This window comes from Pangasianodon hypophthalmus, chromosome 9, assembly GCF_027358585.1.
Source record: "Pangasianodon hypophthalmus isolate fPanHyp1 chromosome 9, fPanHyp1.pri, whole genome shotgun sequence".
Taxonomy (NCBI): domain Eukaryota; kingdom Metazoa; phylum Chordata; class Actinopteri; order Siluriformes; family Pangasiidae; genus Pangasianodon; species Pangasianodon hypophthalmus.
In genome coordinates, this window is record NC_069718.1 from 22,775,821 (window position 1) to 22,792,983 (window position 17,163).

Consider the following 17,163-nt stretch of genomic DNA (forward strand, 5'->3'; position numbering starts at 1 on the left):
CTGTGAGCTTGGCCAGGATAAAGAAGTTACTGAAGATGGGTGGATGGACGGTTGAATGAATGAAGGCTAATAATGTCACATGTGAGGAACTGAATGAATAAAACAAGACCTTTTAATGAGCATAACCAGGATGTAAAGAAAACAATGAACAATTGTAATGAGCAATGAATGAATAGATATGAAAACAATAAGAAAATGTATGTGATATGATCTAGTTCAGCCCAATGTGATAAAGATATGGCATATGGCATAACTTACCCAGCCCAAATTATGCTGCTTGTGAGTTGAGTTTGCAACTTGTAATTCCCCACCTCCAACCAGTAAAAGCCAAAGAAAACATCTTCCCAACTTGAAATTTTAATTCTTCAACTTGGGATAGTCTTCTCAACTACGAGTTCCTGCCCTATTTACAGCCATCAACATGGCTGCTCACAGCATCAGAAGACTTCTTACTTCTTACCTCTTACCTGGAGTTGAATAAGATTTGAATGATTTTTTTTAGTCATTGAGCCTGTCCCCATTTCCATCCATGTAAGCAAAGCTCTGCCTCCAAAACTTGGTGGTTCAACTAGAGTTAGCATGATAACTAGAGTGATCATTAGCAAGGACTGTCATAACATCACTTTCAAGCACACACAGAAATTCAACTGCTTGAAAGCTAAGTTACAACTCATATTTGTTGTTGTTCTTTCAGCTGCTCCCGTTAGGGGTTGCCACAGCAGATCATTGGTCCACATGTTTGATTTGGCACAGGTTTTATTCCGGATGCCCTTCCTGACTCAACTCTCCTGTTTTATCCAGGCTTGGGACTGGCACGGAGAGTACACCCCTGCTCTCCCACCACTACAGCCCAGGTTTGGTTCCTTGGTTGGTTTCTTGCCCAGGAATCAAACCTGGGCTGTAGCGGTGAGAGCATGGGATCCTTAGCTGCCAGACCACCAGGGACCTTTAACTCATAACATATAAACACTCAAAATTGTCATGAGGATTTAAAGGGGCATTGTGGGCATGTCTATAAAATGACTGACAAAAGGCCAATCCAAATACAAGCATATATTCTGGACCGGAAGTCAGGTTTCCAAACTTGTTTTTTTTTTCCCCAATAATACACTTAGAATGAGTATATATATAGTTTAAGCCACAGCAAGTGGCTTAAACTATATATATATTTTTGTCATTTTTACATAATTTTCCCCATTATTTGTATTAGTAAGAAATGAAAAGTATTAGCTATTGAATGAAAAGTATTAGCTATCACCTTTAAATGAGTTATACTGTATATACAAGTGTTTGCCTAAGACCAATCAACATACAGACATATTCACTTGTTAAATTTATATATAGATTATATAGTTCCTGTTTGAAGAGGGAAAATATACATCATTCTTTACAGTTAGCTATAATAAATAGAAGAAACCATTTCTCCTGGACATTGTGTATATATATATATATATGTATGTATGTATGTGTGTGTGTGTGTATATATACATGTATTTATACATATACATATACATGGTGAGAGAGCAGGGGTGTACTCTCCGTGCCAGTCCCAAGCCTGGATAAAACAGGAGGGTTGAGTCAGGAAGGGCATCCGGAATAAAACCTGTGCCAATATATATATATATATATATATATATATATATATATATATATATATATATATACAGTACTGTGCAAAAGTCTTAGGCACCCTATTGTGCCTAAGACTATTTTTTATATATATTTTATATAACTTTGTTATAGATTTTTATTTTATGACTTCTGTATTATTGATTCAGTACAAAAACATTTTAGATTCCAAACATTAGTTTTTCAGCACAAATTTAAATGTTACAGAAAAATGTTTGTATGTCAGTAAAGAAAGCAGTATATTACATAAGAGACACTTTTCAGACAAAAAAAACATAATGAAGGCTGCTGGATTTTGCTGCAAAAATAAGAAGCAAGTGTGACAGTCAAAGTCTCCAGAAGAACTGTGGCTGCTTCTGCAAGATGCTCAGTAACACTTACAGCTCATTTCCTTATAAAACTGCACAAACTGTACCTGAGACTACTATTTTTTTTTTTTAAGCGAAGGATCGCCACACCAAATATTGACTTTGTTTCATTTATTACTGTTTACTGCTCTTTATAGTAATTTTTTATGTAGAAACATTTAATTTAATTATTTTTGAAGGCATCTTTGCTCTACAGCATTTCTTTGCACACATATATATATATACACACACACACACACACACACACACACACATATATATATATATATATATATATATATATATATATATATATCGCGTCTCATTTTTGCAGCAAAACCCAGCAGCCTTCATTATGTATTTTTGTCTGAAAAGTGTCTGTTATGTAATATGCTGCTTTCTTTATTGACATATAAACATTTTTCTGTAACATTTAATTTTGTGCTGGAAAACTAATGTTTGGAAAGCTAAAATGTTTTTGTACTGAATCAATAATGTAGAAGTCATAAAATTAAAATCTATAACAAAGTTACATAAAAAATATAAAATTTGCCCTCTGACTGTGTTTCAATCCATGCGCTCTGTTTTCTATTAGTCGGACTGGTACAACTATGCGGCATCTTGGCTCGTCTAAAATGCCTGGCTACGTTAAAGATGCCTACAAGCCCATAAGCTAGTTAACTACCGTTTTATTATTATTTTTTTTCTTCGAATCCTGTAAAAAAATTGAAGTTATCAAAATGGTCTGACTGTTACATTTGAACGGAGATGAATGTAACCCGGTGGATATGTGGGATGTTGTATGACATCGTCATTATAGGCTTAAAAAAACGCAGTTGCCAGTTGTGGTTGGTTTCTAATAGCAAACAAGCTTGTCTGTGTTAGCGAGCCTGCTAGCTAGCGAGTTTGTAGCTACGCCTTCGATGACACTTTTCACTGGAAAGACAAGAAAACAGGTATTTACCAGGCGCTTACTTTTTTAAATGTTGTATTTTTTACATTTTAGTATAAAACTATATATATTTACTACACTGACTAATCATATTTTATCCTGTTAGTATTTTTATTTTGATAAAAAGCAGCGTCTGCGCTTGGTAGCTTGATTGTTGCTAGCGTAGCTCATCTTGCTTGCTAGCTCTCTACCAGTTTCCATATTAGGGCGGGCACGCTAATGACTGACCAAGTTATTGTTAGCTAGACTCAGGCAGGAGCTGAATGTATAATATTTCAGTGTATTTTTTGCGTGTCATGATAAGAGAAAAGCAAGACTGTTAAACCTTGAAAGCGAGAACATTCTGAGTCTGAAAGGATTTGACGCAGTTTCAGGCTAGGCTGTGTGGCTAGAGCCTTAACCATCCCATTAGAACAAAATTATATCAATACAGCTGTATATAAATATATATAAATATGTATAGTCGTAGAATGGAAGCAGGCATAAGAGGGTTTGATTGAATATTTTGTTATAGCACCAGGTTTCAGTGCTGCTACATTATCCATTCATCAGTATCCTGCTGTGAATTTGCTTGAATTTGGGTCTCAGATCAGTTATTGATCTTGACTGACCATGAAGCTTTTGTTGTAGATGCTTAGTTAGTAAGTGGAAGTAAGCAATATACACTGTATGGCCAAAAGTATATGGACACCTGACCCTCACACCCATATTTGCTTTATGAACATCTCATTCCAGGTGTAGTTCCCTCTTTATTGTTATAATAAGCTCCACTCTTCTGGGAAGGCTTTCCACTAGATGTTGGAGCGTGGCTGTGGGGATTTATGCTCATTCAGCTACAAGAGCATTAGTGAGATCAGGCTCTGATGTTGGTGAGGAGGTCTGGGGTGCAGTCAGTGTTCCAGTTCATCCCAAAGGTGTTCAGTGGGGTTGAGGTCAGGGCTCTGTGCAGGACACTCGAGTTCTTCCACTCCAACCTTCACACACCATGTCTTCATGGAGCTCGCTTTGTGCACAGGGACACTGTCATACTGGAACATGGTCATGGTTTGGGCCTCTTAGTTCCAGTGTATGATTAATGCTACAGCATACAAAGACATCCTATACAATTTTGTGGCAACAGTTTGGGGGAAGGCCTGCATATGGGTGTGATGGTCAGCAGTCCACAAACTTTTGGCCATATAGTGTATTTAGGAACTGTGTGTATTCTTGTGAAACATCATTTGTTTTTGCGAAGTAAAAAGACTGACGGTTGTGAGGTTTACAGTGGAAAATAAAACCAGACAGCTAATACTGAAAAGATAAACGATTAAACAGATATAACAGATATAACAGATAAAACTGCCCTAGATAAAAGATGGTATTTACTGGTGCCTTGAATGCTGTAGGTGAATCGCACTTTCGTTGAAACATGAAAGAAGGTTAAGGTGTTGTTTATTCCTCTGCCCTGTTCATTACGTACATATTTTTTAGTTCTGGTACCAGCTCAGAATATTCAAAAATCTCTCCTGTCTTGTAGTATGCATGGACTATATGCTGCTGAATAATAACTGACCCGTGCATGAGGGAGGGCCGAGCCGGACTCAGTCTGCTATAGAGAGAGAGAGAGCAAGAGACAGAAAGATGGCTGTGCAGAACAGGAATGCAGTGTTGGTCCTGTCGGGGCGAGAGCGCGGAGCTCGGATTTTGGGATCCCAGCGGCTGCTGCAGCAGCTTGTGGAGGACAGGACACGCTGGATGAAACTGCAGAGTCAGGTATTTCTTCAGTAGAACCTTTCAGTCTGTTCAGCCCAGACTGCTGTTGTGTGCCATATCAATGAATGCACACTTAATTTAAAAAAAAACACAATCTTACGCACAGCCAAAATGATACTACGTACTGGTTTGATTAGATCTTTGTTGTGTTTCCAACAGAAAGTGGAACTACCTGATAACCCTCGCTCAACCTTCTTGCTGGCCTTCAGCCCAGACAGGTAGGTAGTAAAGAGTTATCAGGTGTTGATACTGATATTGAATAGTGATTAGTGATTGCAATATTAAATACCTCTCATAATGCTGTTCTTGTTGTCGTAGGAACCTCATGGCTTCCACTCATGTCAATCATAACATTTACATCACGGACGTGAAAACGGGAAAGTGCCTGCACTCTCTGGTGGGTCACCGCCGGACCCCATGGTGTTTGACCTTCCATCCAACAATTCCAGGCTTGGTGGCCTCAGGGTGCCTTGATGGAGAAGTGCGCATCTGGGACCTACACGTATGTGAAATAATGCCAGTGTATTTGGCATGCACCAAACTAATATTTTGATATTTTATAGTCTCAAGCTCCATACAATATATTATATTAATTTTTTTTTACTACCAAGTTTTTTGTAGAAAAATAAATTGAAATGTACATATAGAGAAGGTTGACAAATTAAAGGGAAAAAAATGGCAGCTTGGTTTGGGTCCACTTGTCTCACAGGTTCCCAGGCCTGGTCCTGGAGAACCCTCTGTCCTGCACAATTTAGTGTTTTCCCAGCTTTAACACACCCACGTCAACTGAAGGACTGTTAATTAGTTGATTGGGTGAATCAGGTGTGTCGGGAGTAGGGAAAACACAAAAATATGCAGCATAGGGGGTACTCCAGGACCTCCAGGGAACCTGTGCCTTAGAGAAAAGGGTCACTGCAAATCAATGACGAGTTATTCCGGCTGATTGTCTTTATCTTACGATGAAACATTTCTATACTGATGGAAGTGCTGCCAATTCACAGGGTACGAGGACTCACTGAAGGATTTGACGCATATGAAAATAATGTAAATCATACGCTATGGCCTTCAGTCACGAGATCTCCACTCTTCTGAAAACCTATGAAAGATTGTTGTCCAATTAGTTGCTTCTCCAGAGCTCCATGTGTTGGCTCAGTTTATTTTAGTGTGATAGAAAAAATTTAATTAGTGCCACAAAAGTGTATTCATGTTCATCCCGGTCCTTTGGTGTTAATGTGTGCTGCGTTTTGTTACGCAGGGTGGTAGTGAGAGCTGGTTCACAGAAGGGAACATAGCCATCGCATCCCTGGCCTTCCACCCCACAGCCCAGCTGCTGCTTATTGCCACCAACAACGAGCTGCACTTCTGGGACTGGAGTCGACCCGAGCCCTTCGCTGTCGTCAAGACCGGCAGCGAGACCGAGCGCGTCAGGTAGGAGATTTACTTTGGGTTACTTTTTTAGTGTTTTCAACTTTTAACTTGTCCTTTGTTAATTATTTGTACACATTCAAATCTCATTTCAGACTTGTAAGGTTTGATCCTCTTGGACACAATCTTCTGACAGCTATCGTGAACCCAACCAACCAACAGGTGCAAACCCTTTTGTTTTCTAGATTTGACATGATTGTAAAAGGAGCATTTATCTGTTCATGTCCTGTTAAGGGTAATGATCTAATATAAAGTCCAAGCATTATTTTTTTTGTCTCTATTCTGTTTCTTCCATATGCAGCACGTGTGGTTTTCTAGCTACAAACAATACAGAATACAACATTCATGCCATATTCTGCAGTGTATGTCTATGTTAATAAAATCACATAAGCAATATTTTAGCCTATTCAAACTAAGTGAAAGTTAACTGCTATACACATATAAGGTATGTACATCATATACACTTTGTGACATCTGTGATGGGTAGTACAAATATTTGCATGTTATATTTACTCAGTCAGTGCAAACAAAGCACAGAAATTAATACTTCACATCTCCTCTGGTGTAAAATGGCCTTACCCGTGTCCTTTCATATGTTGCTCCTGCTCAATGCAGGTCTCATGTGCTCTAAATGACCTCCAAACCTTTTTTTTTCTTGTAGAACGATGAAGACTCTGATGTTCCCATGGACAGCATGGAAATGGCTCTGTTCCGCCAGCGTTCTGTGCTCCGTTCCCCTCCTGTTCGCCGCACTCCGATTTTGCACAACTTCCTGCACATCCTGTCATCTCGCTCTTCTGGAGGAACAGAACCCCGCGAACCTCCTCCCAGCATGCCTCTGTTTCAGTATCCCGGGCGGAGTGAGCTAGCAGATCGGCCTCCTCAGCAGAGCTGCACTCAGCACCTGGGCCTCGGTTGCCTATGCAGTCGTTGTGCTGCCACATCTCGAAACGTTCAGAGCCCCTCTGCTCTGCAGCCTACAGACTCCGTGCACACTCACTCTCATTCGCACCCACAGCCTCCCAACCAATCACGTCCCTCCTCAGACAGGCCCTCTGCGTTTAGCAGCGTGCATAGCAGCACTGCAGGGAGCTCGCTGCACCGAGGCCTGTCATCTCTCAGAACTAGCATGGCTTTGGGTGGCACTCCAGAGCCCTCAGCTCGGCTGCCAGGTGGTGATTGGTCCAGTAGCTTGCTGGGCACCAGTTCTGGAGCTACACTGGACGAGGCAGCAGTCGGCATTATGGGAAGGGGGATCGTACCCCCTCCCAGGACCAGCTCCTCTTCTGTGGGTCTGCACTCCCTGCATAGGTACCCTGACAGCTCTTCCTCCTCCTCTTCGCCCATCTATACGTCGGCCACCGAGGGCCGCGGCCTAGGACTGCCTGGCACTGACCCCAGGCAGGGCAGAGCCAGTGACGGAACCAGTAGTGGGCATCACCCCTTTTATGATAACTCCCAACGGAACAACCCAGCTTCCATCCGCAACGTCCTCCAGTGCAACCTGAGCCGCTACTTCATGGAATACGAACGCATGCAGGATCTGGAGAGAGCAGGTTCTAGCCGGGAAGCAGGCACACAGGGGCCCATGCAGGACCTGCTATCCAGCAACGTAGACTCAGAGAGAGCAGGGCCTTCGCATCGGAATTCCGCCTATGCCGGGGATGGCACCAGCAGTTCCAACCTCCACCACAACCACCACAACCACCCTAACCGCTGCCGCTCATGCCACAACCTCCTCACGTTCAACCATGACACCCAGCGTTGGGAGCGTTCAAGCCAAGCTTCTTCTGCCTCAGCTCAGGAGGGCCCCCACTGGCAGATGCCTGTCCCTGCCTTCGAGGTACCTTCACAGAGTTCGAGAGAAGAATCTCATACCGCAGAAGAGGGCCAGCAGCCTATGCAGGGCCACCAGCCTATGGGCCTGGTGTATAATCAGGACACAGGCCAATGGGAGAGAGTGTATCAGCAGGCCACAGCCAATCCCTCCACTGAAGCAGCACAAGAAGCCTTAAACCCGGATGTGCCTGTGGACAATACTGACGAGGACACACTCCGAAGGTTCTGTGCATGCATGTTATGAGTTTTAAATTCAGTTAGCTAATTGTATGAAAAATATCAGTATACTTTATACATTACCATATTCATGCGAACATCCTTGCCATAACAGTTTTCTCCTCCATGTCATATGAGCCGCTTTTATTCCGATGTCTTTAATCGCATGACACACATTTTTATTTTTGAGGACTTCATGCAGTCTCAGAATGGGAATGTTTTGTAAGGATAATAAATGCTTAAAAGATTTAAAGCAAACTTAAAACAAAAAAAAAAAAGGTTTAATTGGAAAAAAATATCATTTGAATGCTAAACACATGAAGGACTCCTGGGTGGGGTGTAATCTCTTATAAATTCTAATTAAGCGTTTGGGTTATCAATTGGAAAAGAAAGTTTAAATCGTTCTTTAAAAAAAAAATATTAATAATAATAACTGGAATTATCAGGAATCAAAAATATTCTTGCATATGCAGGAAAAATCAAGATTTGTTCCATACTGTCTCTGTTTTCAGGAGGCTTTTGGAGTCATCGCTCTTTCCTTTCTCCCGGTATGACATGTCCGGTTCCCGTGATCATCCTATTTACCCAGATCCTGCCAGGTATGTAAGGGTGTATTTAATCTCTGGTGTCTAAAATTCAGCTACTTTTCCATTTTACAGTGTCTTTGTGTCCTTCAGGTTGTCTCCAGCAGCATATTACGCCCAGAGGATGATTCAGTATCTGTCTAGAAGAGAAAGTATTCGTCAGCGCTCCTTACAGAATCGCCTGCGCACCCTATCCACGTCCTCTGACAACCAGGCGGGCAATCCCTCCTCCACACCTGCAGAGGGCAGTGATGCCGACTATGAGGACATAGAGTAGGTGTAATTATTAGCTTATTAAGGTGCAGCCCATTCTGAAGTGATCATGGCCACGCCCTCCACATGGAGAACTCTGAAGGATACCTGTGTGTAGGGGTGAAAAGTAATGACCATTCAGAATGCAGTATTTTAATCTCAAAACTGAAGTTTATTTACATCACAAATTAGTGAATAGATGTGATTGTTACCAGATAACTTGTATAAGACAAATTGCCTGCTCAAATCACCTTTGACCCTTTATACACAGAAAGTAGATGTGGCCTGTTTCAAACCAATTACTAGATCCGAGGTCTAGATCTGAAAATAGATTTGTGGATTGTCAGTCTGTAATTTGTAATTTAAAATTAAGATAAGATTGTGGATTGTTAATTTTCTTATTGATATGTTTAATATGGTTTCTTATTTGCTTGTTGATTCATTTTGTACTTCAGCAAATGAGCATATGATGTGTATATATAAGCGTACTGATGCCATGTATATACATATATATTATCTCCCTAATTACAGGGAGCCTGGAGACCGGACAAGACACAGAATGCCCCGCAATGCGCGAATGTCTGCACCCTCCCTTGGTCGCTTTGTGCCACGGTCAGTAAATGTGCACTGTGTTTGACCTCTCTGCTTACTTTAGCAGCTTTGAGTATTTAATCTCAGTGGTCTCTCTGTTTTTAGATGAAATGGAAAATATGTCTGCATGGATTCATGTTCTTGTTGGGAAAAAAAAGCAGCAGTTTGTTTTAAAGTTTTCTGTAACATATTGTTGTTTTTTTTTTTTAACAAATAAAAGAAGGTTCCTGTTACCTGAATATCTTCCGTATGCTGGTATTTTCCATGAGAGGGGTCAGTCGGGCCTGGCGACCCACTCCTCAATTAACAGAGTGTTAGCAGGTACATATTTTGTAAAAGATATGTTTTATTGCGAGATATAACAAATGTGGCTAAAGAAAGGATCATGTGTTTTGAATGCAGTTCACATTTATGTTTATTTCCAGGGGCTTCAATTGGTGACGGCCAGTCTGCAGTAGCCAGTAACATCGCCAACACCACCTACAGACTGCAGTGGTGGGATTTCACCAAGTTCGACCTGCCAGAGATCAGCAATGGTAAATTTCTTCATGTAAAACAAAAAGGTGGAATCAGAGTCTAAATGCTGATCTGACATCAGCACCAGAATGTCACTGTGATCTTATTTGTAGAGATAAAGATAGAGGTAAAGCATAATGTTATTGTTTATATAACTAAATTTTGATTTCTGATGTTGTTCTGATGTTTTGATTTCTGGTGTTTCGTTCTCGTCATATACACACACTAAGCCCAGGGTGTGAAATTGAGAGGGTGTGATCTATATTGTTTTTCTAACATGATGCGGTTATTCTCTCTGACTTATTTTTGTTGTATCCTGACCCCCGTAGCCTCTGTGAACGTGCTGGTTCCGCACTGTAAGATCTATAATGATGCTAGCTGCGATATATCAGCAGACGGGCAGCTACTGGCTGTTTTTATACCCAGCAGCCAGCGGGGCTTTCCTGATGAGGGCATCCTTGCTGTCTACTCTCTTGCCCCTCACAACTTGGGAGAGATGCTGTACACCAAGCGATTCGGTAAGCGTCATGTATCTAAAATGCACCTGAATGTTTTAGCCAGGTCTGTTTGTCTGGGCATGGTGACAGTTATCACTGCTGAGAATTTGTTACCAAATTATTTTTTGGAAAGTAAAGCAGGTATAAATTTTCTAATTGGTTAATTGTGATATACTCAGGTCCCAATGCCATCTCTGTGAGCCTGTCTCCAATGGGTTGCTATGTGATGGTGGGTCTGGCCTCGAGAAGGATCCTGCTCCATCCTACCACTGACCACATGGTGGCGCAAGTGTTCCGTCTGCAGCAGCCTCATGGAGGAGAAACTTCCATCAGGGTGAGTGTTAGTGTATACGTTAGCACTGGACAGCCTGTTCCTGCTGTAAATCTTTATTTGTACATGCCTTTGTACATGTAGATGGTGTGATTTGACCCTGGTGTCTCTGTCTTGTGTAGATGGTGTATAATGTGGTGTACCCCATGGCTCCAGACCAGCGCAGGCATGTAAGCATTAACTCGGCACGCTGGCTGCCTGAACCTGGCATGGGTCTGGCCTACGGGACCAGCAAAGGAGACCTGGTCATCTGCAGACCTGTGTAAGTGTCTGGATGCTCTGAAAAACATACTGGCTTATACTGACTTCAAGGGAGAGAAAGACTGATAATCTACTAGCTGATTCTCTGCTGTCTGATGCAGGCACTTAATAGGTTGTCGTCATGATTATGGGAAGGAAACTAGGGACGCTATCTGGAAAACAGACTGTCAAATGATTGCTTTTTAAAAAGGTTACAGGTAAATTGTCTCTGCCCTGAATGCCTTTTGAAAGTCATTGCTTTCCAGGAATTCACTGTTAAAACACTTATTGAAAAAAGGTCCTTTGATTGCAGTGAGTGTAAAGTGTTGCTTTATTTAGAACAAGCCTGAAAGGTGACGTAGATCAGTTCAGGGCATGATTGTTGAAGCCGGTCTCTTTCTTGGAGCGCTGTATTGATGAGTTGACTATACAATATAGCCCACTGAATAAAATTTGCCGTTCCAATCAATACGGTCTTGAATTTTCAGTGATTACCGTAATGAGGGAGACAGCAGCACTGAACAGAACTCGGATCCTCTATTCACTGCCAGCAGCAGCAGTCGGACCCGTGGAGTGGATCGGTAAGGATCAGAAAGCCCTCTAAGCTTCTTAGTTCTGATATGACATAAAACATTTGCAGATTTCTAATTATTTTGTGTGCTGATCGTTTTCACACTCTGATAAAGGACGAGCAGGTCTGGCTGGCGATTGGACAGAGACATGGGACTGATGAGCGCTATTGGCCTGCAGCCCCGTCAGCCCGCCCCCTCAGTGACCTCCCAGGGCACGCAGACACCTGTGGTGCATCTACAGAATGCAGAGACACAGACAGAGAGAGAGCTGCCCTCAACGAGTGCGTTTCAGACCACACACGCACCGCGACACCGTAAGAGACATGCGCACACCCACTACGGCACAATCTCTTGTTTATTCTCTGAGTTTATTTTTACGTTATATATAAATATTTGCTTATTTAATGTACTGGTTGGTCAGTACCCTTAAGAAATTGGGATACATGCAGTGTTGCTCATTGTATTAAGTCTAACAAGGGCTCCGATCTTAACAACAGCGATAAGATCTTAAGATTACTTCCATTTACAATTTTTTGGAGCACTGTAAACATTTTAGGACACCTTATATCAAGGAATTATTGCTTTGATGTAATGCAAGATGTAATGTAATGTCTTTTTCTCAGTGGCAGAGACAAGTGAAGTGCAGACTGCCAGTACAGAGACACTCCCACACAGTGAGCCACCAGACACAGTGGCTCATGGAGCCGCTTCCCACGATCCCAGTACCCACACTGACTCACTGAACACCAACCACGGTACTTCTGTTTCTATATGCATATATGTTCTTTGCTTTTTCTCGTTCTCTTTTCCTTTTTTTTTTTTTTCCCTTCCATTTTCTTCTCAAGTTGGTCACCCACCAGCCAGCAATCCCTTATCATTTGAAAGCTACTAACCCCCAAGGGTGAAGGTTAACGTGTGCTTGCTTCAAGACTCGTTAAGCCAGCCACCAATATCTTTTTAAACTGCTGCTCATACTGCATCACTGGGCACTCTGAGGAAAGCTCTATCTGCTATCTCCTGCATACATGAGCTCACAGATGCCCACAGTTGATTAGTGTTGCTCTGATTGACAGGGGAGACGGAGTATACCACGTGGCTCCTGGCCAGTGATTGCTGTGCCATCATCAGGTTTCAAACTTGCACCAATTTCCAACAATAGGGCAAACCTTTTTCTATGTTCATTATTATTACTAGCCCTAATCGATCCCAGAGGCACATACCCCATTTGAAACTGAAAATAGTGCAAAGCCATGTGTAGTGTCTGCCCGAGAATTTCGGACAATTATTAGCGTGGGATTCTCTGTGCTATAGGTCTAATCCAGGCTACAAATCACTTCTTTTTTGTACTTTTAATGCTGGATGTAAAAAGCTCTCTCTTATACTTACTAATTACCCTCATAACTAGTTACTAGCTTGTTGAGTAAAATAAGTAAAACTCCTTTTTGGCATCTCAGGTGAGTCCCAGTCGGATCCTGCCCCAGGTGAAGATGCTCTTTCCCGGATCCGACGTCTGATGGCTGAAGGTGGGATGACAGCGGTGGTCCAGAGAGAGCGCAGCACCACCATGGCCTCCATGGGAGGATTCGGCAACAACATAGTGGTGAGCCACCGCATTCACCGCGGCTCTCAGACACCAGCAGGAGCAGCGCAGGCGAGTAACCCAGCACCTTCAGGGGAAAACAGCCTCAACACGAGACCAAACACGCTCCTCTCTGACACTTCAGACAATCCTGCTCCTTCTGAGTCTCATGGTGGTACTCCTCTAACTGGAATCCCCTCTAGGTCTGCTCTTCCCTCTTCAGGCCCTAATGCAGTAGTGTTAGAGGCCCCGGCCATGGAGGACATGATGGAGGACAGTCAGAACGAAGAACCCGATCCATCCTCTAGGAGTGGGTACTTGGCCAACATCAGTAACAACGGCAGCAACAACAATGACAGTAGCAGCAGAAATTACCCCGATGACCTGTACAGCAGATAGTGCTTCCTCCCACTGTCCTACACGTACATCAGTGGAGCAGGTTGATTTGGATTTGGCAAGATGTGAAAGGTTCTCTGTCAGGACCTGACAGAATGAACCCCTGAGGTGGACCTGTGTGCCTGTGTTTTGCCTCCTTCTGCTTTGGCCTTATGTGCAGAAGTAAGAGTGCCAAATTTCCACTCTGTCTCTCTTCAGAGGAGACAGCAGCCTCTCTACAAATATTTCACGGGGAATGTCTTCATGGAAAGCCATTGTTGTTGCACTTGGTCCTTGCACTTCAGTTGTAGTTTTGCTTCCTTTGAAACATGTCTCAGACTTTTGAGCATTCCATCGCCAGAAAGGGCTTCTACTTGAGTCATTCTTGTACTGCGGTACAGAATTAATGCGGTTTGGTTTACTGCTCCCTCAGGAGCCATCGTTGTCAGTCAAGTTCCAGGCACGGCTGCAGAAAACGTGCTTGCGTCACAAGGCAAGTTTCCATGCTTGCGTCACTAATGCGTTCATTTGAAGTGATTTGAATTTATTCTGAGGAATTGGAGAAACATTGAAAGGACACTGCTGTCTATTAATCCTGTAATAATCAGATTCACTGTTTGTTCATGGTTTTTGTTTGCAGAAGAGAGATTATAATCACAGCACTATAATCCACCCAAATGCTCCGCAGTTTCAACTAATATGTAAGGAGGGTGAGCGTAAAGGAGCCCAGATGTTCTTTGAAATGTTTTATGATGATGGCTTTTAAGTTTCCATATTGGCAAATGCATTTTATTTGTTACCTGAAAAAGGTATTTCAGTTGAAAAGTGAAAGGTAATCATCAATTAAGCTGAGTCAGAAATTTCTTTTACACCTTCAAAGAGGGCCAAAAAAAAAACAAAGCTACCACCACATCAATATTCTGTATCTGCATTGGTTTTGGAGACTTACTGAGCTGAGTTCATTTTAGTCGGGCTCTGTTCCCCTGAAACATGCTGCTTGTGCTCATCTGTGTTCAGCCTAGGATGCTAACGGTTCGTTTTGATGCCACCAGTCACAGCATGCCTGTGCCACCTACAGTGGCAGCTAGTGTCTGATTGCACTAAACACCCTGGTTTCTCTCCAGACTTTTTTATGTGAGGAATGACTGTCAGGACATATCTTCCAAATCAAGCCTGGGTAAAGAATTATACTTGAATTACATATAGTAGAATATCTCTAAGGAGCTGGCCAGTTGTTGTTGTTGTTGTTGTTTAAAAAAAAAAAAATGGCCTAGAACCAGCAAATTGAGCTTGACCTGCATTGAAACACATATGTTGCTTAATCACTGAACAGAGGGCATGTGCTTGCGCGTGCGTGTACTACTGTGCATGAGGTTGTATCACAGGTAAGTGTAGCATTTCCAATCAAGAAAATGACTTGAAAGCTAAATGTGCTTGTTTTTAGGTAGATAAGTTTGCTGTCTGTTCCTGCGCTTCTGAAGCTTTGAGTATTTCCTAGTCATCTCTGCCCTGCGCAGGTGTCGAGCTCGACCTCCTGTGGGTGTAACAAAAGAAGCGTTGAGGTAGGCTTTCCCAGGTTCTCAGTGTCTGAGGCAAAACCACGAAGCACAGAACATCCTAGTTTGTTTTTATTTGGTGTCTGAATGGCTTTTAACAATTTGTGCCCCTTAATAGCCCCGCTTTTAGCTGTCTAATATTTATCCTTAGTTTTTGACATCATAACACCTGCTGAGGCACCCTGCCTTCTCATTTCTCTACTACGTCTTGATATTCGAGACTCAGTCAATGTTGGACTGCTTTTCATAAAGAACAAAGAGAGTGAGTGAGTGAATTCTTGACAAAATAATACACACATCGTTTTCCATTTCATGCTTGGAGTGGTTTTGATTGCTATTGTTTAAAATATTAACTAAAATCTCACCTCTGGTGCTGTTTATGTATTTTTTTTTTTTTATAATTATTTTACACTTTATATGGTTAGCCCTGTTATTCATTGACGACACTGATGGAATTATAATGTATTTTTGTTTCCCCAAAACACTGTTACTGATTTAAGAACTTAAATAGGGCAATTTGTGGGGGAAAAAGGGGAATAGCTGTAATAAGGGAGATAATGACATCTGTTTTTATTTGATGTCACTCTATACTGTATATCTGTTGGTCTGATAAATCTGCTTGTAGATATCAAATGTTTGTAGGGTTTTGTTTTGTTTTTTGTTTTTTTTTGTTTTGTTTTGGTTTTTTTTGTTTTTTTTTTAAAAAAAAAGCTTTCCCCATTGCATTTTTTGCCCACATCAGATAATGCAGTACATGTCTGAGAAACACATCTCTCTCTAGTATTTTATTAGCATTTTAGGTTGTCTTAAGACGCTTTGGTCAACTGAAGCATACAGAACTAAAGAAGATACCAACATACAAAACCTGGTGTGAAGTGACAGACAGACATACATTAGCGACTCTGTGCCAGTTTTGGTGATCTCACTGCTGGGTCAGTGCTGAAGAAATCAAAGGTATTGGAAAAGCAGGATGTAAAAGTCCCCTTATCCGCTTATGTGAGAAGCATCTTTTATCAAGTAAAGAAGTGTGAAGTTAAGTCTTTAGTTAAATTAGGGGTTAGGTGTTTGTTGAACAAAGTGCTGTTGGACGCCAAAGATCCAGTGTTACGGTGGTTAAAAGAGGTTTAATAAAATGGGAATATTGAAAAGTGTGAATCTTGTTGAATTTATTAAACATACTTTTCCGACAACACACAAGTTCTGGTTCATCAAGTCAGCATAATTAAAATGTAATCTAGTATGCTATGAAAAGACAACACAATTTTTTTTTTTAATAAACTACTAATTTAAGTTCTTCATGAAGAGGTAGAACTTTGAATACAGCCAGTGACTCCGCTGTTCGAACATCTATGGGACGTTCATTCTGCCACCTGGGCACCAGAGCAGAGCAGAGAAGAGCCTTGATGTATACCTTCTTTGTACCCTGAGAGATGGTGGGACCGATCGAGCAGTGCTAGAGAATCGGAGGGAGTGTGGTGCAGTGTGGGGTGTGATGGCTTTGTAGTCGAGCATGAGTGTTGTAAATCTGATGCTGGCAGCTACAAGAAGCCAGTGGCGACAATGTAGGGATGGGATGGTGTGGGAGAACTTCAATTGCAGTTCTAAAGCACCTTTACTTTTATCATGGTGCTCTTCAGTTTGTTTTATCAGCGCAATTTAACAGGAAAGCATCTATTACCATCTGTAAATCAAAGTCACCTACAAAGAACTCTTTTATGAACCTCTATATCTTGTACCAGTAACTTCAGAATTATTCACATCCTTCAAGAGAATTGGAAGAAGCAGATATAATATAAACATTACACACAATAATTAACATTTTCTACTCACACAAGTGGAGAAACACTGTTATCTAACAAGAACAGTTCCCATAATAGCGTACTGCACCCACCCACGCTGAGGAGGATGGT

General features: G+C 41.8%; 1 protein-coding gene across 1 annotated transcript; it reads left to right on the forward strand.

Annotated features, from left to right (window-relative positions):
- The first annotated feature begins 2,582 nt into the window (after positions 1 to 2,582).
- ambra1b (autophagy/beclin-1 regulator 1b) lies at positions 2,583 to 16,401 on the forward strand. The gene is made up of 19 exons (XM_026919121.3): positions 2,583 to 2,932; positions 4,445 to 4,680; positions 4,840 to 4,898; positions 4,999 to 5,182; positions 5,936 to 6,108; positions 6,201 to 6,267; positions 6,767 to 8,166; positions 8,673 to 8,759; positions 8,838 to 9,017; positions 9,528 to 9,608; positions 9,808 to 9,908; positions 10,013 to 10,123; positions 10,433 to 10,621; positions 10,780 to 10,934; positions 11,054 to 11,193; positions 11,660 to 11,752; positions 11,858 to 12,057; positions 12,367 to 12,498; positions 13,198 to 16,401. Exons 2-19 carry the CDS (start codon positions 4,549 to 4,551, stop codon positions 13,719 to 13,721), a joined length of 4,008 nt encoding a protein of 1,335 aa, XP_026774922.3. The 5' UTR covers positions 2,583 to 2,932; positions 4,445 to 4,548; the 3' UTR covers positions 13,722 to 16,401.
- The last annotated feature ends 762 nt before the right edge of the window (positions 16,402 to 17,163 follow it).